Here is a 26,465-nt window from a genome sequence, read left to right on the forward strand (position 1 = left end):
CTGCCGGGGGTTCCTGGGGCCCCGTCTCCCTCGGGGCTTGCCTGGGACCTGCTGCCTGGTCTGGGGCCGTGGCTCTCGTGCCCGCAGTGGGCTCCCCCCGCGTCTGGGGGCTCCCCGCCTCTGCTCTCACGGCGCCTCTTCGCTGTGGGACGCCTGACGGCCCTGAGTCCCGTCTGGTTTTCTTCCACGGCCATCGGGTATTGGCCGGTGTGCGCGTGTCCTGTTACGTGCACGTGCCAGGCGTGCACACGGGCACCTGCTTCCTCCTGTCGGTGGGTCTTGCTCTTCGCCCCTTGGGGCTCCTTCCAGGCTGGGGGGGCGCTGCGCCAGGCTGATGGGAAGCCGCGTGGCGGGGGGCTCGCTGGGCAGCGTGGTTCCCATCTGTTCAGGTGCGTCTGGCTCCGTCCTGTGCAGCCCCACCCTGTGGCCTCCCGCCTACCCGGAGCCGGCCGCTGCTGCCCAGGGGTCTCCTGGCATGGCTTCTCCGGGGCCTGTGAGCGGCCCACGCCCCTGCCGCGGGTGCAGCAGCGCCAGGGCCCCACTCCAGGGACTGGCATCCTCCCGGGGCCCCATGGGGCTGAGGGTGAGGGGCCTGTGGATGGCCACACCCGTTGGGAACTGGGAGAGGCCCTGTGGGGACGTCAGCGGGACCTTACTTCCCCAGCAGCCCTGGGTGCCTGGTGGAAGGCGCACCTCTGGTCTTGGGAGCCCCAGGGAAGCCCCACCACCTCCTGGGCCATGGTGGGAGGAGGGGTCGGTGTGGGCTCGACCTCCTATCTTCCCACACCTCCTGGAGCCCGGGCCCTTGCCAGCGAGTGAACCGCACCCCTGCCTTTAACGCGTGTGAAATCAAAAGTCAACGCCCGCGAAGGCTGGCAAGGAGCGAGCATGGTGTAGGGGGACAAGTGCAGGGGACAGGTAGGGCCAAGGGCCACAGCGGGCTGTGCTTGAGGCTCTGGACTCAGTTGCCCGGCAGTCGCTGGGGGCTGGTCGTGGCCCACAGACCACGGATGCCAGGAGGTGCAGGACCCCAGGCGCCCAGCTGCCCCCTAGGAAGGAGCCCACCCCTGACGCTGAAAGCCCCACCTGCACTGGTCCTGCAGGCGTCACGAGGTGTCTCCCCTCGGAGCGGCCCCCAGGACCCACCCCCTGAGTCTGCCCTGCTAGTTTGCCGAGCAGGGCTTCTCCCCCTGAGCCCCCAGCCCAGCGCCGTCTGTGGGGCCTGGGGGCTCTGACCTTCCCTGTGGTGAGGGAGCAGGTGTTTCCTTGGTGACTTGCAGCCACGCCCAGCCACACTTGATCCCGCAACACCGGGGTCCCCTTGGGCTCCCCGACGCTGTGAGGGTCGCATCCTGGGTCTGGAAGTTGGTTGCCACCAAGAGCAACAAAGGCTGAGTGTGGACATGACACGGCTGCCACCAGGAAGCCGCCCTGTGGGCCTCCCCCTGAGCCTGGCTGCACTCGGGGCCTCGTCTGGGCTCTGTGAGCGAAGGTCCCTCCGTCTCCCCCTTGCTGACCGTGGAGCACACGGCAAGGGACACTTGCACCGGCAGCGCGGCCAGGGCCTCCTCCTGAAAGGAGAGATGCTCTGAGACAGCCTGTGGCCCCGGCGTGAGTGTCTGCACTGTGTCGATGTCAGTGTCCTGGTTGTGACTGGCCCTTGGTCACATGGGTGCTGCCCCTGGGGGGCTGGGAACAACGGCCCTGACCCTGCAACATCTCGTAACAAAAAGCCTGATGGATCGAAACCAAGCTGCTTTCGTCCATTTGCCCAGCTGGCTGTGCTCCGCCAGCCTCCTGACGGCACCTTCTTCGGCTCCTCCACCAGGACCGCAGCCCGCCAGCCCCAGGCGCCCACTGCGCACCACTGTTTGCAGAGGGGAAGACCCGTCATGTGCCGAGCTCGCCTTGGAGCTGCGGCCAGCAGCCCCTATGTGCACGCACCTGTGTGTGTGCCCGGCCCCTGGGCTCGCTCCCAGCACTGCAGGAGGGCATGTGGCCACCCCCTGCAGGAGCAGCCAGTCTCGGTGACTCCTGGGAGCAGGCCGACCCTTGGCCCCGAATGGCCTTGACGGGAGTCTCGGAACAGCCTTGGCTGGTCTCACCGTGCGGTGTTCCTCCCTTGCAGGTGAGGAAGATGGCCGAGACCAGTCCAAACTGGAGACCAAGGTATGGGAGGCACACAACCCGCTCACAGACAAGCAGGTCGACCAGTTCCTGGTGGTGGCCCGGTGAGTCCTGGGCCAGGACGACCGTGCCGTCCCTGGACCCTGGGCACAGCTGCTGCCCACTCCTGCAGCAGGCGTCAGGACGTGGGGCCATGGCGTCTGTCTTGCAGGGCGTACCCCAGCGAAGGGTGTGGGAGGTCAGAGGGGCCAGGCCTCTGCTGTTGAGACCGCTTTGCAGTTCCCAAGGAGGCCAGGCAGGGTCCTGGCCCTTCCCTGGATGTGGAGACGGCTCTTGGGGGCTGCTGGCTGCAGCTGTGTCCCTGTGGGTCCTGGGGCAGCTCCACCTGCCGGCCCCTGTACTCCAGGGGCCGCTGCCAGCAGAGGCTGAATAAGACTGTAGGTCTGGGTGAGGCGGCTGCAACAGATGTGGCCTCAGAGACCCAGGGCCTCACAGGTCCCTGGGCTGGGGCAGCAGAAGGGAGCCCCCGAGAGGCACGGGGGCCATGCGTCCAGCAGGCTCCTGGGTCCTGTGCCCTGTGCCGTTGGAAACAACGTGGAAACGGGGTCCTGAGCATTAGGACCTGGAGGCTCTCTTGAGAAAGGAGAGGTTTACAGAAAACCCAAGAGATGATGGCCCCGTGCTCCAGACCAAAGGGCTCCGTCTCAAGACGGCTGAGTCTGGGCTCATCTTTATGTGTCCTGGTCGGTCTGGCCGCCCCTCCTGCTTGTCCACTCCGGTGCTCAGTGTCTCTCCTCCCCCCAGCTCCGTGGGGACCTTCGCCCGGGCCCTGGACTGCAGCAGCTCAGTCCGACAGCCCAGCCTGCACATGAGTGCCGCGGCCGCCTCCCGGGACATCACCCTGGTAAGTGGCCACTGGATGGCCAAGACCAGGGGCACCCACCCCCCTGGGACTGCGGCACACGGGGTTCTGGTTGTCCCGGGCGGTGACCCTTGCTGGGACCTTGTTGTGCAGGGGGCCCTCTTGCTCCTTTGCAGTCTCCTGTCGCAGAGTGGTAGCTGTGTCTTCTGGAAGACGGCTCACCTGCCCTAGGCCAGCCCCTCCCACGTGCACGGCACTGCCCTGCTCAGGGCACTTCCTCCTGGGGGTGCCGCACCCATAGGGGTGGGGGGACGGTTGTGAGACCTCAGGTTAGCGCCCACCGCCTGCCAGCCTCGGGCCTGGCTGAGCCGCCCTTCCCTCGACCCATCCTAGGTCTTCTGGGAGGGGCCTCCCCACGCTCTGCCTGGAGGCCCTGGTGTCCCCATGCATCCTGGCTGCCCCCCGAGACTTCGCTCTCTCCTAGGCAGGAGGGGTGGCGAGCCCTGCATGGGGCTCCCCCTTGTCCTGTGGCCTCCCAGACTTGGCCTGGGTGTGTCCCCTGCCCCGGGGGGGGGGTTCACAGCAGAGCCGGGGCCTGGGTGACCCTGCCTCTCCTGCTGCAGTTCCACGCCATGGACACGCTGCACAGGAGCGTGTACGACGTCGCCAAGGCCATCTCAGCCCTGGTGCCGCAGGGCGGGCCCGTGCTCTGCAGGGATGAGATGGAGGAGTGGTCGGCTTCGGAGGCCAGCCTTTTCGAGGAGGCCCTGGAAAAATATGGGAAGGATTTCACAGACATTCAGCAAGATTTTGTGAGTGCTGTGGGGTAGCTTAGGACCCATTTCTCCCCTCAAGGCCACTGTGTCTCCGTGCCCAGTGTCCGTGAGTGGCTCCAGAGGAGACCCACGGGGGAGCCTGGTGGGGTCGGGGCTGAGAGCCACGTGTGCCGTGTGCTGCCAGGTCAAGGGCCAGTTCTGGTGTCGCCAGGGTCGTCACCAGCAATTGGAACCCCACGCGTGGTTGAGTTTGTTTATTTGGTTTTGTTTGTTGTTTTTTAAGTAGCTAAGTCTCTCCTTTTATGCCCCTGTTTTGTGTTCCTTGAAAGTGTTGAAAGTGTCCACCCAGGTGAGCCCGTGGGAATTACAGTGCAGACAGGGCCTGTGCCGTCAGGGACCCCCACCCTGCCCTGAGGGCCCCTAGAACACACTGAGACTCGTCTGAGCGGAGGGCAGCTCCCCGATATGGGGAGGCTGGCGGGTCCCTCAAAAGTGTGTGTGGGTGCAGAGAAGGCAGCCGGGTGGCCAGGCAGCCTGACTAGCAGCCCCGAGGAGGGCCTGGGCCGCAGCGGGCTCGCCAGCGTCTAATTCAGAGTAGGGGCTCAGCGGTAACAGGAGGCCGGTCCACGGGGCTGTGTCAGTGGAGCGGCTTCCAGAAGGCAGGTGGGAACCACTAAGGGTGGAGAAGCCGCATCAGGCTGCATGGGTCCCAGCGGCTGTCAGAGGGACCCATGTAGCCCCAGGGGACATGAGGCATAGGCCAAGCCCCGAGAGCCGGCCCCGCTGTGAGGCAGACACACGCAGAACTTGCAAAATCCCAAGCAGAGCTAGGAGACAGGTCAGACCCCACGGGGGCGGTGGGGACATGCCGTCCTCCTGGCCACTGTCACCCACGTGTTGTGGGGCCCTGGCTCACCGTTGGGACAGACCCGGTGGACAAAATGTGGTGTCTGAATTCTCCACTTCACAAGGCACAAGTCGTAGGTGAATCTGTGCAGGGGCAGCACCTAGTGTGCGCGTAGGACGCTGGCCCTGTAGGCAGCGCTGTGAACTCAGCAGCACAGGATGCACAGGCCTAAGGGTCCCTCGGGACTCAGACTCGAGTCTTCAGAGCCCACAGTGGGCGCCTCGACCCAGGGCGCTGGGACTTGGAGCAGGGTTCCCGGGCGCTGTTGGTGGGAGCAGTGCAGCTTTGAGTCCCGGGGCAGGGATGGGGCAGCACGTCCAGGTGGCCTGCCATGTGCCTTGTGCTGGAGAAGGGAGGCTCGGCCAGCAAGGGACGGAGGTGCTTTGGGGGTGTGGAGGCCCAGGGAGGAAGCCCTTGCCGTGAAGTGTTTTAAGAAGTTGGAGTTCGCCCAGATGAAGTGTGGCTTGGAGAAGGGTCCTGACGTAGGCCCTGATGTGCTGGGGGAGGGCACTCCCCGCCGAGCGCACCCCGCCCTGCCTTGATGCGCCCCCTCCCTCCCTAGCTGCCCTGGAAGTCGCTCACCAGCATCATCGAATACTACTACATGTGGAAGACCACCGACAGATACGTGCAGCAGGTGAGCTGCCCACCCTTGCCCGTCCCCTCTCTCCAGGGCCGGGGTGCCTGGGGGGCGGCGAGGGGCCGGAGGCAGAGGGCAGGCGTCCCAGGGCACCCGCTGCTCTGCCAGCCAGGCCTCGGGTGAATTTTAAGACGACCTCTCACGAAGATCTTCCCGAGGGAGGCAGTGCAGGGACAGCACCTGCTGGCCTCCCTGACCCTCTGTTTTGTGTTTTAAGAAACGCTTGAAAGCCGCGGAAGCAGAGAGCAAGTTAAAGCAAGTTTATATCCCCAACTAGTAAGTGCGCCTCGTGGCTGCCCCACTCTCCCTGGGGGTGGGTGGGCCCCGGCGGGTGCTGGCGTCAGAGGGTCCCGTGGCACTACCTGCCTAGTGTCCAGGAGCACTGGGGCCTGTCACCAAAGCCCCTGGTGGCCTGGGGTTGGGTGAGGTGGGGTGTGGCTGAAGGCAGGGCCCAGGCAGACGGAACTGGGGGCAGACAAGGGCTGGGACCCCCGCGGGGGCTGCTCCTGGGACTTCAGGGGTGGAAGGCCGTCCGCCCTGGGCAGGGGAGGGCGGCTCCACTGTGGCCAGGCGGGTCCGGGGGGGGGGGGTGCTGCCGGGGCCCCGGGAGCCACTCACCCCGTCTTGGCGCTCCTGTGACTCCCCTCTTTCGTTTACCTAAGTAACAAGCCGAACCCAAACCAGATCAGCGTCAACAATGTCAAGGCAGGCGTGGTGAATGGCGCAGGGGCGCCAGGCCAGAGCCCTGGGGCCGGCCGGGCCTGCGAGAGCTGTTACAGTAAGTGCCCTGCCCGGCACCCAGGGCGTGCCCCGACCCGCAGCACTGGGCGCCCCTGCACCGTCCCGGGGGCCCGTCCCGGGGACGGGGGCCACACCCTGCCTGGGGAAGCCCTCTCCCGGGGTACGAGGGGGTGCCCGGGCCCGTGGGGACAGGGCGGCGGGCAGGCGGGCGGGTGGGTGACAGCTGTGTAATGCTCTCTGCCGTCACTGGTTCTGCTTAAGAATGCGTCTATTTCCAACTTTGTTGTCCGTAGCCACCCAGTCTTACCAGTGGTATTCTTGGGGTCCCCCTAACATGCAGTGTCGTCTCTGCGCATCTTGTTGGACATATTGGAAGAAATATGGTGGCTTGAAAATGCCAACCCGGTTAGATGGGGAGAGGCCAGGACCCAACCGCAGTAACATGGTAAGTGGGCCCTCCTCCCCGCCCCAGCACGTGCCCCGCGGCCCGGCCCTCAGTCATGGCGCTGTGTCGGGGCCGCGCGCCCCCTTCCACAGAGCCCCCACGGCGTCCCAGCCCGGAGCAGCGGGAGCCCCAAGTTTGCCATGAAGACGAGACAGGCCTTCTACCTGCACACCACCAAGCTCACGCGGATCGCCCGGCGCCTGTGCCGAGAGATCCTGCGCCCGTGGCACGCTGCCCGGCACCCCTACACGCCTATCAACAGCGCAGCCATCAAGGCCGAGTGTGAGTGTCTGCCCTGCAGGGAGATGCAGCGCGGGTGGTGGGGAGGGGCGCGCAGGCCTGGGCAGGAGTCCTGACCCCGGCCCCCACCACGCCCCCGGCCCCCCGCAGGCACGGCCCGGCTGCCGGAAGCCTCCCAGAGCCCGCTTGTGCTGAAGCAGGCCGTGCGGAAGCCCCTGGAAGCCGTCCTTCGGTATCTTGGTGAGCCCGCCTCCTCCATCTCAGCCCGGCGGGAGGGCCAGGTGGCCTGCAGAGAAGCCGCGCCCCTGATCCCCCAATAGGGTCCAGCCCTTCGGGCACACTGAGTCTGCCTGTCTTCCCATCTGCTCTCCTTGACCCTGAAGTCCCTGGGAGTCTGGGTGGGGCACACCAGACCAGCACCCACAGGGGCTGCCCTGTGCCCTCGGGGAGGCCCTCGTGCTGTGTGGGCCCTGAGCACCTTGGCTGGCTTTACCCACCACCCGACCAGCCACACGATCCTTGTCCCGAGGGTTCGGGGGGCAGGGGCAGGGCTCTCTGCTTGGCTAAGCTTGGCTGGCTCACGATCCATTGCCTCCCGGAGTGGAGGTGGCTCTCCCTCCAAGAAGGACATTCCAGGACCGTGAGCCAAGCTGCTCCAAGCAGACACAAGTGGCCCTGGCTCCACTTGCTGTCTGCAGTCTCGGTCCTGGGCCTGGCCTCGCCCTGACCTGTGGGAGGAGGTCCTGAGAGGATCCAAGGGCAGGGGGCCTCGGCAGATGTGGCCAGCCCCGGAGGGCTCGTCCTCCCCAGCCCTGTGCATCAGCTCTGGTGGCCCCTAGGTGGGTCTGCTTGTTCGTGGGTGTCTGGAGTCTGGAGCCCATCAGCTGCTGGCAGTCGCTGGTGATCCCGCTCAGTGGCTGGGGCTCAGGCCATGGGGGTGCAGGCCCGTACTGCTCTCTGGGGCCCTGGTCTCCGTGGACCCCAGGCCGTGTTCTCCTCGGTCATGCTGCTGATGACACATTGAGCACCCGCCCACGTTGCCCCCCACAGAGACCCATCCCCGCCCCCCCAAGCCCGACCCCGTGAAGAGCGTGTCCGGTGTGCTCAGCGGCCTGACCCCGGTCAAGGCGGCCCCCGTCATCAACAACGGCTCCCCCACCATCCTGGGCAAGAGGGGCTACGAGCAGCACAACGGGGTGGACGGTGAGTCCGGGGCCTTGGGCTCGGCCAGCACAGCCTGTGCCCGGGGGCCAGGCCCGGGTCCCCGCCGCGCCGCGCCCGCTGACCGTGTGTTCTCTCCTCTCTCCCGCCGCGGGCGCTGCCAGGCAACGTGAAGAAGCGCCTCTTGATGCCCAGTAGGGGTAAGGCCTGGGGCGCCGCGTGGTGCCGCGTGTGCTGTGCTCCTGGCGTGGCGGCCGGCCGGCTCAGGGCACGTCCAAGGGCAGTCCACGCGGGCGGGGCCGCACCCCGCTGCCCCCTGCGCTGCCCCTCCGGTTCGCCTGTCGCTCGGCAGAGACCCGAGCGCTGCTCTGGCCCCCAACTTGCCCACAGGCCGCCTCTTGTCCCAGGGCCCCTGGCTTGTGGGCTACCCCCCTTCCTGGCCCAGCGCCCGGTCAGTGGACTGTCCTTGCTCGGGTGGCCCTGGCGCCCCCGCCGCCCGCCTGTACCGCCTGCGTCGTGCTGTGACCGCCCGCATGCTGCCAGCCTCAGCTCACGTGTCTGCCTTTGCTGTGCCTGCAACCCCCGCCTGCGCCCTTGCCCGGTGGGGGGCTGCGGGACCCCGGGCCCCTCACAGGCAGATAGGACAGCCGTGGTGTGGCTGGCATGGCGTGGTGGGGGTCCTGGAGGTGAGGCAGCAGTGCCCTCTCTCAAGTCACTGAGGCTATGAAGGTAGTGCGGGATGGGGGGCCGCCATGGGAATCTTACCCCATCGGGCACTGGGTTGGCGCCTCAGGAGGAGGCTTCTGATCATCAGGGTTCCACTGGCGCTGTCCCCTCAGTCACCCAGAGCTTGGGTTTTGCCCCCTTAGCTAGGGGAGGTGTGTTCATGGGCCCTGGGACAGCTCTAGCGTGGGGTCCTCAGAGGGGAGGGACCACGTGGCAGTGAGGGACACGTCAGCCCTGTGGGCCCCAGTGCCCCAAAAGTCAGCCCACGGCAAGACCGCGTCGGGAAGGCAGACAGGGAACCAGGCTGGGGGGTGGGGACATGGGAAACGCACTTGGAGCTCCTCCAGCCAGCCCTTCAGGATAGGAAGGTCAGTTCCAGAGTGGCACCCCAGTGCTGTGGGCCCCCAGCGTGCACATGCCCAGAGCCCTCCACAGGCTCAGGGCTTGAGGGCTGTGGGCCGTGGTGGGGGGGGGCTGGCCAAGGGGAAGACCGTGTTTGATCATCTCCTGGGATCTGAGGGAGGTGGGCCAGACATGGGGTCCTGGGGGGTGGCAGAGGGCAGTGGCCGTCCAGCCCAGCCCTGCTCACCTGGGCACTTCCTCTAGGCTGTGTCTGGGAGCCCCGGTAGGCACGTCCTATGGGGTCAGCCAGTAGCGCTGGTGCCAGATCCTGCCGTCTCACTCCGTCTGGACACAGGCTCTCTCGCCGGCCCCAGGCCCCCTGTCCCTCCGCCTCATCCACCAGCCCCTCGATCGGGGTCCAAGGGCAGGGAGCCAGCTGCATCTCAGCCCAGCCACACCCTCCTTGATCAACCCCACGGCTGCCCGCCAGTGGGCTGCCCACCACGACAGGCACCCCCGCAGTGGTCTGATCACAGGAGAGCAGGCGGGTGCTCGTCAGCAGATAGCTTTGGGTTTGGGACTCTCTGTGTAAAAAAAATGCTAATTAGCAGGAGGGATAAAGTCCATTTAGTTCTGTTGGGTTTTCCAAAGTTGATGTGCGGGCGGGTCCTGGGGGCATCAGGAGCCCACTTGGGGTCCTGCGGGGTGGCCGGGGGGCAGATGGAAGCTAACTGGGCGAGGGCCCGGCCCCTGGCACTGCTGGAGCCTTAACTCACTAGCCCACCCCCCACACGCCCACGCTATGCACCCCGCACCCGCCTCCTGGCCCGCCGGTGCACGCACTCACTCCTGATGCTAACCTGTGCTTTCTTCCCCCCCGCCGCCCACCCCTCTGATAGGCACCTACCTGGGTAAGTAGTGCAGGGCCCGGGCTGCGGGCTGGGAGCCGTGGCCCCTCCGTCTGCCGGGGGCTGGGGAGACCCCGAGTTAGGAGGCGGCTTCCAGGGCGGAGGGCTGGGCAGCTCTTTTCTATGCTTCAGGAGACAAACCTCGGCCAAGAAGCCCTTTGGGAAGAGCTGGTCCTGGGGGACGTCTGGCTGGGCACATGTGGTGGAGACTAGCTCACATGACCACACCCGCTTACACACTGATACGCTTACGTGACCTCGCACACTCGCACATTGGACTCACTCCACGTGCACTTGGGAGTCAGAGGTCTTGGGCACCCATCTGGTGTATGAACCATGACCAGACAAGGTGCTTCCTGAGTCACCAGCAGAGGCTTATGGCTCCAGCAGCCCACCCCCACCCGCCCACAGGATGGAAACGCCGGTGTCCTGGCCGGAGCCTGGTCACTCCTAGGGGCTCCTGTCAGCTGGTTCCAGGGTCAGTGAGGGCGGCTTGGAGCCCTCTGGGCTCAGCCTCTTGGGGTCCGGGCAGTGCTGCCCAGGGGGTGGCCGCCCTGCAGAGAGGTTCTGGCCGGGTGTATTTACATGTGCTGTGTAAACCGGGCTCCACTCGTCCCCACCCCCTCAGGCCAGGGAGGGAACTCAGGTCGAGACTCACGTCCTCGGTCCCCCACTCAGAGCCCAGGCTGGTGCCTCTCCCCCCGGCTGAGGCGAGGACCAGGGGAGCTGAGGCGTGCCTGATGTAGGCTGCAGCCTTGTGGGGGGCATGGCCCAGGGCTCCTGCTTCTCAGTGGCGGGTCCTCTGGGAGCACGTGGTTGTGGACGAAGGGCCTCAGTCTCTGTCCTTCCCTCGTCAGGTCTGGCGAACCACGGACAGACCAGGCACATGGTAAGAGGGAGAGACCCCTGCGCTTCACATGCTGCGCACACGCGTTTGGGAGGAAGGCTTGGGCGGGAGCATCTGGGAGGCCTGGAGGGACCAGAGGAGGGGCAGGCGGTGGGGAGGCCCCAGGCTGGGCCCTTACGCCTCCGTGGCTGCAGGGACCAAGCCGGAACCTCCTGCTCAACGGGAAGGCGTACCCCACCAAGGTGCGCCTGATCCGGGGGGGCTCCCTGCCCCCCGTCAAGCGGCGGCGGATGAACTGGATCGACGCCCCTGATGACGTGTTCTACATGGCCACCGAGGAAACCAGGTGGGGCCTCCCGGCCGGCGGGCAGGCAGGCAGGCAGGGGGCAGGGGCCAGGGGCCGCCGCGTCCCCCTCACTCAGGGTCCGTTCACTCGCCTGCAGGAAGATCCGCAAGCTGCTCTCGTCCTCCGAGACCAAGCGCGCGGCCCGCCGGCCCTACAAGCCCATCGCCCTGCGCCAGAGCCAGGCCCTGCCGCTGCGGCCGCCGCCTGCACCCGTCAACGACGAGCCTATTGTCATCGAGGACTAGGGTGCCCGGCCGCCCGCCTCCCACCGCCTGCCCGCCCACCCGCCCGCCGCCCGGTTTTGGTAGTGCCCCCGCCCACCCGCCCTCACCCGCAGAGAAACTGCTCCTCGGCTGCTCGGGGAGAAGCAGCGCGGAGACCCGCTCCAAGCCGCCGAGGAGTCGTTCTTAGCTTTGTGTTTACTTTTTGGCCGGAGCGGAGCTGAGCTGAGGAGCCGCCCCGGGCGCCCGCTCTGCACCGTGGGCCTCGTGGGCCGGCCGCAAGTCTTGTTGTGTTCTGTTGAAGGTGCCATTTTAAATTTTATTTTTATTACTTTTTTGTAGATGAACTTAAGCTCTGTAACTTACACCCGGAATGTTAGGATCGGCGTGGCCATTGGCCGGCCGAGCTGCCTGGTGGGGTTGGTCCCTTGTCTTTTCAAGTAATTTTCATATTAAAAAAAACAAAGAAAAAAAAACTCATAAAAACACAAAACCAACCGGCCTTTCCCATGTCTTTGTCCCCAGTCGCTCTCCGTCTTGGACTCCCTTGCCAAGGTGGGTCTGGAGGGCGCTTCTAGCCTAGACTCTCCCAGGCCTGCTGGGCAGTGATGGCGTGTGGCCCACACCGTGCGGGCCTCTGGGCAGCCTAGGGGCTCAGCTGCTCTGTGGGCCCTGGCCCGGCACCCAGCACCCTCCCCTGGGAGCAGGGCTCAGGGTCTCACACTGGGGAGACTCCATGTATGAGACGCTGTGTCTGTCCAAGGCAGGGGTGGCCTGGACCTGGCCTGGGACCAGAGTGGCAGGTGCCTGGCTCCTGTTGGGGTGGCCAGCAGAGCCGGGTCAGCCCGGCCCACCCTCCTGCTCCTGGCAGAGCCCTGCCCAGCTGTCCAAGGATCCCTGCCAGGAGTGCAGGGCCACCGCTAGCAGGTGTGCAGTTTCTGCAGGGAGAGTCTGCTCAGACTTCAGTTCATTTTCAGAAATCCTACCTTGGGCGGCCCCCGCACACACCCTGGCCAGGCCCATGGGACAGGTGTGGCCTGGTCAGCCACTCGAGGGCCGGGCCGGGAGGGACAGTTCTTAGGCTGTGCCACCTCCGCTGGCCTGGAGAGGGATCAGCTTGGCCCTCCCTGAGGGGGCTTCTGCCTGCCTGAGCGCTGCCTCCTGCTCCCGCAGCCCCACTGTGCCATGTAGGCATCTCAGCTGGAGAATTAAAATAGAAGCTACTCTGGCCCGTGACTGGAGGCAGATAAGGGGAGTCCTGGTCTCCCTCCCAGAGCCGTGGGGCCCCACAGGGTGCCGGGCCCCGCCCCCGCCCCCGCCCCCACTGCCCCCGCCCCCGCCCCCGCCCGCCCCCGCCCCCGCCCCCACTGCCCCCGCCCCCGCCCCCGCCCCCACTGCCCCAGGCCTTCGTTGCAGTGTCCGCGGGCCGGGCGCTGGGAGACCAGGCTGGTGACCTTGAGAAAGACTAGCTTCCTCTGGGGCCTTTTCCAACCCTGGGGGCTGGGGATGGAGTGGGGAGGAGAGGGTTGTCTTTAGGCCCAGATTCTTCCCCCTTCCCCCAGGCCCACTTCCTGGCTGAGACCTCTGTCCCAAGTACAGACAGACCCTGAGAAAAGTCAGGGTCCTCCACCCACATCCTACCACTGCCAGGCGTGGTAGGGCCTGGGCTGCGTGTCCCCCTCTGGGGTGCCTGGTGGGTCTGAGCCAGGCCTAGGAATGGGATGGGGAGTGGGCACTGGCTGGGGCAGCAAGGCCCTGGGAACCTAGGAGTGCGATTGCTGGCTCTGCCCTGTTCTGGTAGGCCCAGCAGGTTGCCGCATCATCCCCCAGATCCCAGGGCCTGGCGGCTCACACAGGCAAGAGTCCGCATGATGAGCTCAGCCTGGAGGCCTGCCTTGCCTGGGGCCCCCCACTGTCCCCCACTGAGCACTGCTCTGAGGGCCCTGCGTGTCATTTCCAACGTTACTGGGACGCCAGGTGATTCACAGGGCGCCAGGCCACTGGCCCCAGAGGAGAGACCTGCCTCCACAGCTGGCCACCTGGCCTGGCCACCTCAGGGGCCTGCCTGCTTCCCCTGAACCATGCTGTCCTCATCCAGCCCCACGGCCTACTCACTGGGAGCCCACGGCCTGTGCCTGACCCAGGCTGCAGCCCTCACTGCCCAGGGAGATGGCGTCCGGGGATTTGTGCCCTTTACCATCAGCCCAGGGCCTGCAGCTGGGAGGTGGGGTGCCTGTGCAGCCCCACTCTCCCGTCCTGTCTCCAGGGCACTAGGCCAGGGCTGAATGCCACTCCTTTGCTCCACCCCCCTTCACTCTCCCAGCAGGCCTGGGGCCCTCAGGGCCCCCTCCCACAGGTAGCCTCCTTCCAGAAGACACCTGTGCCCAACCAGCCCACCCTCCACAGCACTACTGCAAATTTTAGGGGCGGGTGGAGTCGGGGAGGCTGATGCCCGGGGTTCCGCAGGAGCCCCCAAGCTGCAGAGGATGTGGCACTGGGTGCCAGGTGGGGGCAGTGGGCCTATGAATTACTCAGACACCGGATGCCCAGCCTGAGCAAGGAGCAGGCAGTGAATAACTGACGTGCAGGGAGCCCCATGCCAGCCACCTCGTTCAAGAAGAGGCCTGCTAAGGCCTCCCCACCTGTCTTCCCCCTGGCTGGCGCAGTGCCAGAGCTGGAGCACAGAGGGAGAGGGGGCCAGTCCAGCTGGTCAGGCGGGCTTGGGGGTGGGAGGAGCACCTGTTTCTGGGCTATTGTCTTCACTCACGGAAATGGCAGTGGCTGAAGAATGTGAGTGCAAGGAGGCGGCCAGGGCCAGCGCACTCATCCATCCTGTGAGCACCGTGTCACCCAGGGCCAGGAGCAGGCGCTGGGGGCAATGAGCAGTGGGGGGCAGACCTCAGTGTTGGCACGAAGCCTCAAGGACACAGGGCAGGGGATGAGGGGACTGCAGCTGGCTGCCCAGGCTGGGTCATCTGAGCTTGTGGGGTCTGTCCAACCGCCAGAGTTGAGGCTCAGCTGGGGAGGGAGGCCTGGAAAAGAGCCTACGAGGAGGTGGCCCCAGGGCCCTCCAAGTGCCCCACGCCCTCTAGGGGTTAGGGCCAGGGTCTACATGGCTTCCGGGTGGAGGCAGGGGTGGGAGTGGTCAGGCTGGCCCCTGCCAGCAGGAGGACTGGGGGGCCCCCCGGGGGAGGTCCCTAGCTCCCCAGCCCTCCCTGGGACCGGGAGGCTGGAAGTCAGATGCCCCGGGCCCTAAGCTAGTAGGCCTAGAGGAGGGGTGCCCAAGGCAGGCGTCCTGGGGGGTGGAGTGGGAATGCCGAGGCAGTGTTGGTGGACTTGGCCACAGCACCTGCAGGGAGGACACTCCGGGAGCTCCCCATCCTGGAGCTCCTCTCCTCCCAGCCCTACGGCCCTCGGCTGAAGGAGCTTGGGGAGGACACCTTCAGAGCCTGCAGCACAGCCCTGCGGGTCTCCTCGCTGCCAGCCGCCCCTCCCCCACACCCTTCCAGTGGTTTCTCTGGCGATGTTTTTGGAAGTGGCAGGCGCCCTGCCCTCCACCCGCTGAGCCTTCAGCACCACTGACAGTGTTAGGCGGGGCCGGGGCGCGCGGCGGGGCTGGCACTGGGCCTGGACCCGGACCCGGTGGCGCGCCCGCCGTGAATCCCGCTCAGATCCGGTCGCGCGGCCGTTGCTATAGAAACCAAGCAACAAAGGGAAGAGCGGCGGTGGCGCGCGGCAGGGTGGGGTAGGGTCCTCCGGGGACCTGGGCGCCAGGACCTTGCGAGGCGGGCCGGTCCGCCGTCGGGGCGTCAGTCTGCGTGTCCGGACGCCGCCCTTCCGGGACGAGGCCCCGCTGGCCAGGACCTCCCCGGTCAAGGGGGACGCGGACTCCGCCCCACGCGGCAGTCTCGCCGGCTGCCCCGACGTTGCCATGGAAACAGGCGAAGAGCTGGCGGGCCCCGACCGAGGCCACCTTGAGCGCGCGGCCGAGAGGCGCCAGGCCGGTCCGGGTGCCCCCTGTCCGCCCCGGCAGGTGCGCCCCCGCCTCCGGGGCGTCCAGGGCGGCCGGACCCCGAGGGCGGGCTCCCGACGCCCCGCCCCGGCCGCGGAGCCAATTGGCGCATGGGCAGCCCGGCGGGCGGGGCGGGCGGGGCGGGCGAGGCGGCGGCGGCGGCGGCGCGGAGACAGGAGCGGGTGGAGGACACAGGCCCAGCGGGCGCACGGACCATGGCATCCAAGTGCCCCAAGTGTGACAAGACCGTGTACTTCGGTGAGTGCCCAGGCCCGGCCAGCGCCCCGCCGCCCTTCGCGATCAGCTCCCTGCTGCAGATCCGCGCGCCCGTCGCACTACTACGAGAGCGCCCGGCCGCCGCCCCATGATGCGCGGTCCCGACCCGGCTTGCCGTGCTGCCCACGCGGGTGCGGCGGGAGGGTGGAGCGGCGACGAGGTTGGGGCGGCTAATCCCGAACCCCGAAGCGGCCGATATGGGCGGGGTGGGGCCTGGAGGTCAGTCGGGCAGGGGCGCGTTGTTCCCCCCGGGATGAGACCGGATTTGGGGAATCTCTCTGGGGTCGCGGGCGCATCGCGGTCCTCCAGGCGGTGCCGAGCGGGGCGAGGTTAGGCAGGGCAGCACGCTCGCTTGGGGCCCCTCTCGAACGCTCCTGCCCTTCTCGGCCCTTGCACACGGACTCAAGCCCCGCGGACACGTGGCCCGGCCGGCGTCGCCCCCAACCGTGACCCCCAACCGTCACCCCGACCTCTGCCCACGCAGGGCTGGACCAGATCTGGGCTCCGTCTGGACTCAGTCCACGCGGGGGCGACCTTGGCCTCTACTTCCAGCGTGTCCCAACGCATTCCCTTCCTTGGCACAAGTTCCCCCGGGACTTAACTGCAGGGTGGGGTGGGGTGACAAGCGAGTCCCCACAAGCAGGAGAGGACGCTGGAGCCCAAGTGGCCAGGCCCCTTTCTACCTCAAGGTTAGAACAGCGGCAGACAGGAGGAGGCAGGATAGGGGCTGTCTCTGCCAGGATGCCCCCTGGGTAGGCGGCACCCCCAGCACTTGTCCATCCACTCCCTGGCGCTCCCACCCTGACTTCTGGTTTACTCCCCCACTTTCCCTCATCCTGGCTGATGCCGCAGAATCCCTGCCCACCCACCCTCCTCACAAGACCCACACAGACCGACCTACGGACTTAGTGGCAGAAGCCAGCATGGCCAGAAGGGCAGGGACGGACAGGGACAGACAGGGGACCCTTCTCTTGTCATCCTAGGGACAGTGGTCAGGTCTGGGATGGCCACAGGCCGAGATGAAGATGGCTACTTGGCTTCCCCTTTGACCAGCGGGAGGAGGAGGAGGCCAGTGTTGTTTGCTGTTCCCAGAGGGGAGGGACCGGATTTGGCCTGGAGTGCTTCTGGCCTGGCTGGATGCCTAGGGGCTTCCGGCTGCCTCCTGAGGCGGGAACCCGCCCAGCCCTCTGTCCTCATCCCAGAGAGGGCTCATCCCTGTAAGGCTTAGGGTGGGGGACACTCCCACAGTCCTCCCGCCAGCCCTACTGCCCACAACTGTGCCCCTGGCCAGGCCAGCTCAGAGCCGGGCCGACAGTCCGGTGGACAACCCGGAAAAGCGCTTCTGCCCACTTGGGCGGCTGCTGGCTCCCAGCAGAAAACAAAGGCAGCTCAGACTCCCCTGGCTTCTGTCCTGGTCTGGAGGCACTCGTGGAGGCAGGGGCCGGGGGTGGGGGTGGCGGCAGCATTCTGCCACCTCCAATCAGGGTGCACCCCAGCCAACACCCCAAGTGTGCACACAGTGGAACCCAGGCCAGGACACCCCAGAGTGACTTCAGGATGCCGAGGCTTTGTGTCCCCAACAGCTGTGCAGCCATGTAGGGGCTAGCTCCCTTCCAAGCCATTATTAGCTCCCATCGATTCTGCCTTCTCTACTGGGCCCGTTGACCTGCCCAGTGGGTCTGAGGGTCATTCTCCTGCCCCCAGGTGGCCACACCCTCAGGGCCAGCCAGCCAGTACAGTGTGGTTCTGGCAGCCCTGAGCTGCAGCTGCCGTGGCCGCCACTGGGCAGCAGGAGAACGGGGAGAGGATGCCAGGCTGGCATGGGATCCGAGCCTGCACTGGGCTTGGCTAGCTCCCATCTGCCCTGGCATGGACAGCGGAGAGACCTGGCCAGCCTGTGTCCCAGCCTCCTTAGGCGGAGTGGCCAGAGGGATCTAAGCCTGTGCTGCCCCCAGGGAAGGGGGTGGCGGGTGGGGGTCCTGGAGGCTGCCTGGACTCACTGCCATCTGACAGCCCCCACTGGTCTTCCAGGGCTGGGGTGTCCTGGTCAGGCTCTCTCTCCCTGCTCTGCCAGGAGGCCTCTCTGTGAGGGGGACCAGAAGAGCCTCTGGTCCTTGGCCTCCACTTGGGGATTGGCCAGATTCTGCCAGGGTGGGAGGGGCCCAGTTCACCGGACCCCCATCCTCCCTGTGCCTCTGACCGGGCATTTTTCCAGTTGGGAGGAATTCCAGCACAGCCCCGACTCTGGCCTTTCTTCCTGCCCTCTCCGCCCTTTTCCTGCTGTGCTCCCCTGGGGAAGCCCCAGCTTCCGTCCATTGGGAGGTGGCCCAGCAGCCCCAGCACCGGGTAGGGGGGACAGGGAGGGCCGCGACCTGACCCTCAGCAGCTGGTCTCAGACCTTGGATGCCCAAGCAGCAGCCAGCCGGAGGCAGAGTAGGGGTGGGGGTTGGCTCTCAGAGCTTAGGGTGAGGAAGCCAAATATAGACAGGCAGGCATCCTGTCCCACCAGCGTCCCACAGGGCCACAGGAACTGCCCTCTCCATAGGGGTCTGGAGGCCCGAGGCCACTTCCCTCAGCAGGAGGGCTCTTCCAACTCCATTAGGGCCCGATTGGAGGGTTTGGGAATGTGTGTGAGGGAGGAATAGGTGTGTGTGAGGGAAGCAGGTACCTAGGAGATGCAGGTGTGTGCGAGGCAGGTGTTTGAGGGAGGGGCAGGTGTGATGCTGAGGGGTTCACAGGTGCTTGAGCTGGGACCCTGTACAAGTTGCCCACTCCAGCCCGTAACCCAGGGTGAGGAGGGTGCCTGCGACATAAAGGGAGAGCAGGACCCCTGAGGAACGGACGGTGGTTTTGGCATAGGGTGGGTGGGCTCCACTGCTCCCAGGTGAGGATGAAGGGGGCAGGGTAGGGGGTCTGCCCAGGACTGGGGTGGACAGAAGGGGTGGCAGAGCGTGGGAGGGCGGGGGCCTCTGGCTTTGACCTCCCCTCCCGCCCCAGCTGAGAAGGTGAGCTCCCTGGGCAAGGACTGGCACAGATTCTGCCTCAGGTGCGAGCACTGCGGCAAGACACTGACCCCCGGGGGCCATGCCGAGGTGAGCCTCCCTGCCCCCACTCCCGGGCTGGGTGGGGGAGCCCGGGCGCCCAGGCCAAGGTGCCAGCCCTGACCCCGTGCCCCTCTGCCCAGCACGACGGGAAGCCGTTCTGCCACAAGCCCTGCTATGCCACGCTGTTTGGACCCAAAGGTGAGCCTGGGCCCAGCCAGCCCCACCCCTAGCCCCGCCGCGATCTGCTCTGGACCGGGGAGGAGTGGCCAGTGTCGGTCCTCCGCGCAGCCCAGACTTGGGGCTGGCAGGGCGCTGGGGGCTGTGGGACACCCCCCTCCCCAGCCTCTCCTCCCATTGTCCATGCTGGCCCTGCCCTGACGGCCCCTCGCGTTCTTGAAGGTCCAGCACCCACCCTCAGTGGCTTTCCCAGAAACCTCCTGCAGCCCACTGGCGCCCTCTGGGTGGGGGCCTTTTTCTGAGAAGTTGGGAGTGGCTGCTACAAGGCCACTGGCCACCCACCCTACAAGGACTGCCACCCCTACAGGTGTGAACATCGGAGGTGCCGGCTCCTACATCTATGAGAAGCCCTCTGCTGAGAGACCTCAGGTCACCGGCCCCATCGAGGTGCCAGTGGCCCGAGCTGAAGAGCGGAAGGCCAGCGGCCCCCCTAAGGGGCCCAGCAAAGGTGGGGTGAGCTCCTATCTGGGGGAGGGGCGTCGGAGCGGCTCGGTTCGCGCCCTGACTCCTCCTCCCTCCCAGCCTCCAGCGTCACCACGTTCACCGGGGAACCCAACATGTGTCCTCGCTGCAACAAGAGGGTGTACTTTGGTGAGTGGCCGCCCCCAGCCCCAGGCCCTGGGAGGTCTCCACCGGGGGTGGGGGGTGGCGGCCGGCCCTCACCCCTCACCGTCTCTGCCTGTCCCCAGCCGAGAAGGTGACGTCTCTGGGCAAGGACTGGCACCGGCCGTGCCTGCGGTGCGAGCGCTGTGGGAAGACGCTGACCCCGGGCGGGCATGCGGAGGTGAGAGGCCGCACGCCGCGGCGGCTGGACGGGAGGGGCGGGGGTGGGGCGCCGAGGGTGGGGCCGCGCCGGGAGGTGGGGGCTGCTCCCTGGTGGCCAGACTGCAGGCCGGCGGGCGCGCAGATGGTGGGTGGCGTGGCGCCGTCCTCTCCTGCAGCTAATCCTCCAGGTGAGCGGACCTGGCCACCGCTTTGGGGCTTGACGATTCAGGGAAACCTGCGCCTGGACCAGGAGGAAGTGTGAAGGAGGGGGGAGTGAGGAGTCTGTGGACCCCGCCTCACTCCCCCATCCTGTCCCTAGCACGATGGCCAGCCCTATTGCCACAAGCCCTGCTATGGAATACTTTTCGGACCCAAGGGTGAGTGTGGTCAGAGGGTCCGGGATGCAGGGGCCCTCCTCCCCACCCCTCCCCACCACCCTTGCCTCCTGTCTCTGCAGGAGTGAACACCGGGGCCGTGGGCAGCTACATCTATGACAAGGACCCCGAGGGCAAAGTCCAGCCCTAGGCCTCCGGGCCCCCCTGCGGGGCATGGGCCTATCCACACAGGCCCCTGGCCCAGTGCCCACTGCTTGGCTATGTCGGGAGAGTGACCACTGCCCAGTCCTGCCTCGGCACCTGCGTGTCCAGGGCCTGAGTGTTGGGGGCCGAGGCAGCCACGCTGGGCAACCTCCAGAGGCCCATCCACCCGTTTTCTCTGGGTGTCCCCGGCCACCCTTACCCTCTTTTGTGTCCTCCTGGCCCTATGTGTCTCCATGCCTGTGTCTGGGGGCCCCACGTGCCCACGGTGGGTCTTCCTGAGGTGGCCTTCCCACTCCCCCCCTCATGCTGCCCCTCGCCTGCCCCACAGTGTTATTTATGCTCCCGTCACCAGTAACAGCCGCAGCACGGCCTTCACAGTGTTCCAGGGGCTTAGGGCATCCCCACCAGGAGCCCTCTGCCATCTCCCGCCCAGCCTCGCACGCACCCGCCCACCGCCCTCACGACCACTGCCGGAGTTTTGTTACCAATAAAAGATTCTGAGGATCACACAACCCAGCACCGCCTGTGACTGTGGGATGCACATGAATCCAGCATGGTGTCCCTTTGTGCCATCCACAAATCCTTGGGCCCGGCTTCTGGTGGCAGTGGGGTGCCACCTGTTCCCAAGGGTGATGGCTGTACGTGGGAGGGTGGGCGGCAGAGAAGCTCTGGTTTGGGCTGTGGTGGCAACACTGAGGTGGGTAGGCCCCTGAGGTGCTCCTGGTCCCCAGATCTGCCAACAAGTGGGCACTAAAACCAGGAGATGCCAGGACCTATCAGCCCCCAAGGGAGGGGTCATGGCTCGTGGAGGCAGAGGACAGGTGACCAGAAGAGGGTTCCTCTGCAGGGGGAAGAGCAGGTGAAGGGTGGGCAGGGACAAGATGGGTCCTCAGCCCTGGAGGAGCCTGGAAGTACAGAGGGTTTGAGTGGGGAGAGGGGTACTGTAGGACTGAGAGTGAGTGTGGTTGGCTTGACTCGGCCTTGGTGGGGAGGCCCAGGGACAAAATGTGGGCAGTCTGAAGGAGGGGCCTAGGGGCCTGGGTGCTCCTGTGCGACCAGCATGCCTGCAGCTGGGTTTGCAATGTTAGTGGAGCCACCTCTGGCCTCCCCAGGAGCCCTCAGCAGCTCGGGGAAGACCCTGGCTCCGTGTCCGCCTTCTCTTTAACTGCCGCTCCTGGGAAGCCCACCAGAGGGCGCCCCTTCTCTCCCACTCTGGGCGCCGAGACAGAACCCTGCAGCCCTCCCCTCCACCGCTCAGCCCCTCCCCTGGCCTGCTTCCAGCACCACACCCCCAGACGCCTCTCCCTCCCTGGAGCCACGGTCATCCGGGCCTGGTCACTTCTGGGCCGTTGTGCTCAGCACCATAGGTGGCCGTCTCCCCATGTGCCCTGTTCTCCAAGGCCAGCTCTGGGCACCCCAGCCCTTGGCACAGGCCACTCTGCGGCCCACTGTCCAGTACACGGGCTCAGACGTAGCTCAGCCTGGAGGCTGGGCCCATTGTCCTTCGAGCAGCCATCGGTGTCCCTGGGGTGGAGCGGCCGGCTCCGGTGTCTGGTGTCAGGTGTCCGCAGTGCCAGGGCACCCTCCTCCTGGCCAGTCCAGGCGCCCAGCGTGGGCCACAGCAGCGTCTCCCCGCACCTGGCTGGCGCCAGGTGTGCAGCCAGGATGTGCAGGGTGGGTTGGCCTGCACTGGGAGTGGGAGGCGCATGGAGCAGGTACCCCAGGGGCGCCCTGTTTCCACCCTAGGCAGAGGGGAGGTTCGGGCAAGTGCGATGTGCGCTCAGAGGTGGAGCTGGGACATCTCCCCCTCCTCCCCCCGTCCCGGCCTTCCTGCCGCCAGGCCAAGGCTCTATTATTCGGGGGTGTTTGGGGAAAAATTCAGACTTCCCTGAGCACCCCTAGGCCCACCTTCGCTGCGGGCTCACGGTGTCAGATGGGAAATTCCTGCCCTCCAGGCGGTGGGGGGCTGCTGAGAGCACAGCCGGGGCCCTCCTTCGGGAGGCTCCAGTGAAAGCTACGTGGAGGGAGACGCGATTTCCCGCAAAACCCGGAGAGGGGCGGTGCCTATTCTTGTATGAAGGGTCGCCAGGGGGCAGGGGTGAGGGGTGTCTGTGTCGCCTCGAGGGAGGATCGCCCGGGCCCAGCCTGGGACGAAGTGCCCCCCCCCCCCCCCGCTCCTCACCCCTTCGTTTCCTGCAGGCTGAGTGTGCCGCGCCTCTGTGTTTGTTTCCGAAGGGTTGTCATGGAAACCGGGGCGGAGCCGCTACTGCTGGTCTCTGCGCGGTCGCTGGGTGCCGCCTGTGGGGGCCGCGGTTGGCCCTACGCTGCCGGGGCTCCTTCGGTGACACCAGCTCCCGGAAGCTTCCCCCCAAGCCAGGTGTTTCCTCGGGCGCCCCATCAAGGTGCAGGGGAGGAGGGAATGGGCGCCTGTATCCATGTGTGCCGCCTTCTCCACCTCCCGCTGACTGGCCTCCACCCCTAGTCCTCCAACCCATGCCCAGCCAGTGAGGCCCCAAGGTGCCATCTAACCATCTCCCTACCCTCCAGAACCCCAGGGCTGGGCGCAGCACTCGGGCCTCCTCCACCGCCCTGCTTCCCAGCAGTAACCCTACCTTCCGTGGTCGGGCTTACCCACTTCCTTGCCAGGACCCTCCAAGCCCCACCTTGTACCCCATCTCTGACCTGGGCCCTGGCTGGTACTCCCAGCCAGTCATCTTTGTCGGGCCTGCTCTGCCTGCAGCTCCCTCTGCCCTCACTTCTCTGAGGCCCAGAATCCTCTGACTCATACCCTAGACCTTCAGCATCTTCCTCCCAGCCCTGCCCAGCTTCCCCTGAGCCAGTGACCCCCGGCCCCGTCTCCACCCCTGTCCCCCGGTATCAGTGCTGGGCAGCCCCTCCCCTGCTGGCGGCTCCCTGAGGACCCCACCCAGCTCAGGATAGGCTCCCCGAACTTCTTTATGACTGGGGGGAGCATGACTTTCTCCTGTTCCTGAGTCCAAGCACCAGCTCACCAGCCACTGGCTGTGGCCCCAGGGGCTGAGTGTCAAGAAATCACCAAGTGCCTGTGACCCTGGCTCTGAGCTGTTGGGAGCTGGGCCAGGCAAGGACTGGCTAGAGGCCAGCGCAGCCAGGTGTGGGCAGCACATTTTCTCAGGGTCTGGCTGGCGGCAGTGGGTGGATTTGGGGCCCATGAACACGCCAAGCTGCTGGACTGGTGAGGCTGGAATTTGAGGCGGTACTGCGTGGGATTTGTCCCCAGGATGTAGAGATTTCTGGAACCCAGGCTCAGCCTGGGGTGGCTGTAGGCAGGCAGAGGCACCCATCTGGCCAAGCCGTGGACCCTGAGTGGGGCTGCCTGAGGGACTTCAAGGTTGTATATGCCCCCATCCCTCCACCCCAGCCCCTTTGCATGCCTTTCCTGCTTCCAGGGGAGGAGAGGACCCCTCCCAGGCTGAGGCCTGGTGGAAAGGATCAGAGCCCAGTCCCCCCCACCACGTCACAGCCACCCTGGGGCAGGACCTCAGGGCAGCCAGGGGGTCCTGAGAGAAAAGCTGCTAAAAATAGGCCCTGGGAATGTCTGAATGTCTGTGACTCAGCGGGGCCTGGGGGAAGGGCAGGGAGGGGTGGATTTGGGGCAGGGAAGCCAGCTCTGTCCCCAGGCTCAGAGGGTGTCCTGGAGCACAAGTTAGTTCCCCAAGGCACCTGGGTGCAGGAACATGGGACAGGCCCGGCTGGCCTCCAGCCCTAGCAGGGGACATCCTTACACCTGTCCACAACCCTCAGCAGGTCCACACAGAGGAGGGGTCCTGGAGACTGGGGCACCAGCTGGGAGGCTTCGAGGATGGTGGAGAGAGGCCTGAGGCCAGTACCACAGTGTGGAGTGGAGTGGATTGGGGCAGAGCAGGGAGGCCAGCCGGCCCTGAGGAGCAGAACTTTCCCTGCTGCAGGCGGATTCCTCTGCCTTGACTGGTTCTCCGGGTGTCTGGAGCCCAAGCCCTGCTGTGGGGCCCCATTCAGGCCCTCTCCATCCAGAATTCTGCTGCAGGGACCTGGCTGGTTGCTGCTGGGTCCCCAGCTGAGTCTGGGTGGAGCTTGAACAGGCAAGGGCGTGGGAGTGTTCAGATAGAGGGTGAGCAGATGGAGGTGGCCTTGGCCGGGCAGCCAGAAGTCCGCAGTGGCCTCCTCCAGGTCTCAGGGCCCTGCATGCCCTCACGCTACCTTGGTGCAGGGTGGACCTTCTGGGCGCAGAGGCAGCCTGGGGCAACCAGCTGTCCTGGCCACTCTGTCTGTCACACTCCAGACGCAGCCCCCGCACCTCCCTCTGGCCAGTGCTGGGAGGGAGACGAGTGCAGGGCCGTGGGGCAGGCAGCAATGGGGGCTGCACCCTGGGGCGCGCTGACTGGTTCACCAGGTCTTCCATTTCTACCATTTGTTCGTGCCACAAATGCCACGAGTGCCCCCAAAGAGTAATGTAGGGGAGGGATGCAGGGCCGGGCAGGGCAGATCTGGGTCTTGAACTGGCCCCCCCCAACCCCTGGTGGTCTTCAGTCAGGTTGACCTTGGGCCAGGTCAGTGCTCCTCTTCCACAAGTGCATCCTGGGCCAGGTGAGCTGATGAAAGCAAGAAGCTTGCACCTGGTGGGGCCCGGGTCTCTGGGGAGGCTGTCAGGGCCCTGACTGGCACCTGGCCAAGCCTCACTTGGGGGTGTGCCTGGCCATGGCGGGGGCGGGGTGGGGTGGGCAGGAGCTGTCCACTCATCATAGCTGGGGATGCTGGGGCTGCAGCTTGAGGGGTCCCTACCCCCACAGGCAGGCAGGATAGGTGGGGAGCTCAGAGGAGTTGGAAGGGCATGCCAGTCTGTGCCTGAAGCTTTGGGAGGGTTTCAGGGAGTGTGTGTGCGTCTCTGAGTCCAGTGTCTGGAAAAACCTTGTGTGTACCAACCAGAGGCCGACGCCCGTGGCCCTTGGCCCCCCCCTTGGCATCCTCGCCACACCCGCGCACGCTGTGAGCATGGCAACGGTAATAACAGCAGGGAAGGCCAGGAAGAGAGTCATCACCCTGGTTTTTGGCGGGGGGGGGGGCTCTCGTCCTCACTCTGACTCCCAGCACCAGGCGGGTCTGGAGTCCCATTGTGGAGGGGGGGGGTCATCCCTGGGGCCGGGTGGGTGGAAGGGAGGCGGAGCCTGGCTCACCTCTCCACCTCCCCGGGAGCCCTGGGGGAGCTGCGAGTGTGGGCTGGGCAGAAACACAGAAACACAAGAAGGCTGCTGCTCTGAGAAGGGCCTCGTGCACCCGCCTTCCAGAGATATCCAGGTGGACACACTCACATGTAGATGTGTGCGAAGGCACCCCATCCCAGCCACACTAGCAGACACCCCGTGGTTCACCACACCCCTGAGCACATCATCCCCGTGGAGCTGACCTCTGCCCAGCTCACCCACCCAGGCAGCCTTCTCAGGGATCTGCAAGGTGGCACGTGCAGGCTGTGGCCCGAGCCCCAGGACCTGCTGTGAGAGGCCTCCACCGCCCGCATACTGTGCCCCTGCCCCCCTCTCCATCACCAGGGCTCTGGGCCCTTCCTCCCCTCTTGCTGCTTCTCCATGTCTATGTGTCTGTCCCTGGCTGTGTCTCCATGCTCCCGTCTCCCCCTCTTTCACCCTCCAGCTTTCTCTCAGTCCTGCCTCTCTCTGGATCATGCAGCCAGGAGATGAGGGAAGCTGGGACTACCCTCCTGTGCAGTGCCTGGCCTGGCTGCATCTGGCACGGGCTAAGGAGACACCCAGGGCTGGGTGGGGGTGGTGAGGGTGGTCGGGCTGGTGGCCTCAGCTCCAGAAACCATGCCAAGGTGCCCCTATGCCAAGGCCAGAGCAGGCTGGTGTGGGTGGGCAGGAGGCAGGGAGTCCCACCAGAGCAGGGTGGGCGACCCCCTGCTGAGGGCAGCGGACAGCCTGGCACTGAGCGGACCAGGACAGGGTCTGAAACTTGTGGGTCCCAGGGCTTGCAGAGCTCCAGGCAAGGGTAGAACTGCAACCTCAGAGACGGAGTCCCAGGTAGGTGGGAGTGTGGGGTCCAGTGTGCTACCCTAACCGAGGCTGCACTGTGGTCCTGGGAGCTCGCAGCCTCGCCCCAGCTCAGGCCTGGTCGGGGAGGCAGAGGGCAGGTTAGGTGGGGGTTTTGGGATGGGAGCACTCATGGCTTTCCTCCCTCTTCCCAGTGCCAGGCCCAGGCTGGTCCGATGGTGGGTAGGTGGACTTCAGGAAGGGTGAGGTCAGAGTGACTGCATGCTGTCAGGGCTGAAGGCCT

The 26,465-nt window shown here is 66.2% G+C and overlaps 2 protein-coding genes across 5 annotated transcripts in view; both read left to right on the forward strand.

Moving 5' to 3' along the window:
• MTA1 (metastasis associated 1) overlaps positions 1–11,786 on the forward strand; it is a 33,927-nt gene extending 22,141 nt beyond the window's left edge. The window contains exons 8-22 of one of the 4 annotated variants that reach the window (XM_032482861.1): positions 2,129–2,231; positions 2,932–3,031; positions 3,613–3,801; positions 5,235–5,309; positions 5,530–5,588; positions 5,975–6,090; positions 6,347–6,498; positions 6,591–6,780; positions 6,889–6,978; positions 7,789–7,941; positions 8,064–8,099; positions 9,867–9,878; positions 10,733–10,764; positions 10,917–11,068; positions 11,166–11,786. In XM_032482861.1, the coding sequence (XP_032338752.1) occupies positions 2,129–2,231; positions 2,932–3,031; positions 3,613–3,801; positions 5,235–5,309; positions 5,530–5,588; positions 5,975–6,090; positions 6,347–6,498; positions 6,591–6,780; positions 6,889–6,978; positions 7,789–7,941; positions 8,064–8,099; positions 9,867–9,878; positions 10,733–10,764; positions 10,917–11,068; positions 11,166–11,313 (1,607 nt within the window). In that variant the 3' untranslated portion in view covers positions 11,314–11,786. Of the gene's footprint in view, positions 1–2,128; positions 2,232–2,931; positions 3,032–3,612; positions 3,802–5,234; positions 5,310–5,529; positions 5,589–5,974; positions 6,091–6,346; positions 6,499–6,590; positions 6,781–6,888; positions 6,979–7,788; positions 7,942–8,063; positions 8,100–9,866; positions 9,879–10,732; positions 10,765–10,916; positions 11,069–11,165 lie in introns of those variants that run through there. The other 3 variants (XM_032482862.1, XM_032482863.1, XM_032482864.1) reach the window with 3 other exon arrangements.
• Positions 11,787–15,273: 3,487 nt separating this feature from the next.
• CRIP2 (cysteine rich protein 2) lies at positions 15,274–20,678 on the forward strand. The gene is made up of 8 exons (XM_032482871.1): positions 15,274–15,559; positions 18,575–18,669; positions 18,762–18,819; positions 19,166–19,306; positions 19,381–19,449; positions 19,548–19,642; positions 19,943–20,000; positions 20,081–20,678. The coding sequence occupies exons 1-8, from the start codon at positions 15,412–15,414 to the stop codon at positions 20,146–20,148; spliced, it is 732 nt and encodes a 243-aa protein (XP_032338762.1). The 5' UTR covers positions 15,274–15,411; the 3' UTR covers positions 20,149–20,678.
• Positions 20,679–26,465: the final 5,787 nt, after the last annotated feature.

Source organism: Camelus ferus, chromosome 6, assembly GCF_009834535.1.
Source record: "Camelus ferus isolate YT-003-E chromosome 6, BCGSAC_Cfer_1.0, whole genome shotgun sequence".
Lineage (NCBI taxonomy): Eukaryota > Metazoa > Chordata > Mammalia > Artiodactyla > Camelidae > Camelus > Camelus ferus.

Bases quoted from the DNA above. Each gene is read 5' to 3' on its own strand.
- CRIP2 (XM_032482871.1), top strand. From the start codon at position 15,412: ATGGGCAGCCCGGCGGGCGGGGCGGGCGGGGCGGGCGAGGCGGCGGCG. The intron at 15,560-18,574 runs GTGAGTGCCCAG...CTCCCGCCCCAG, and splicing joins TGACAAGACCGTGTACTTCG to CTGAGAAGGTGAGCTCCCTG. The intron at 18,670-18,761 runs GTGAGCCTCCCT...CCCTCTGCCCAG, and splicing joins CCCCCGGGGGCCATGCCGAG to CACGACGGGAAGCCGTTCTG.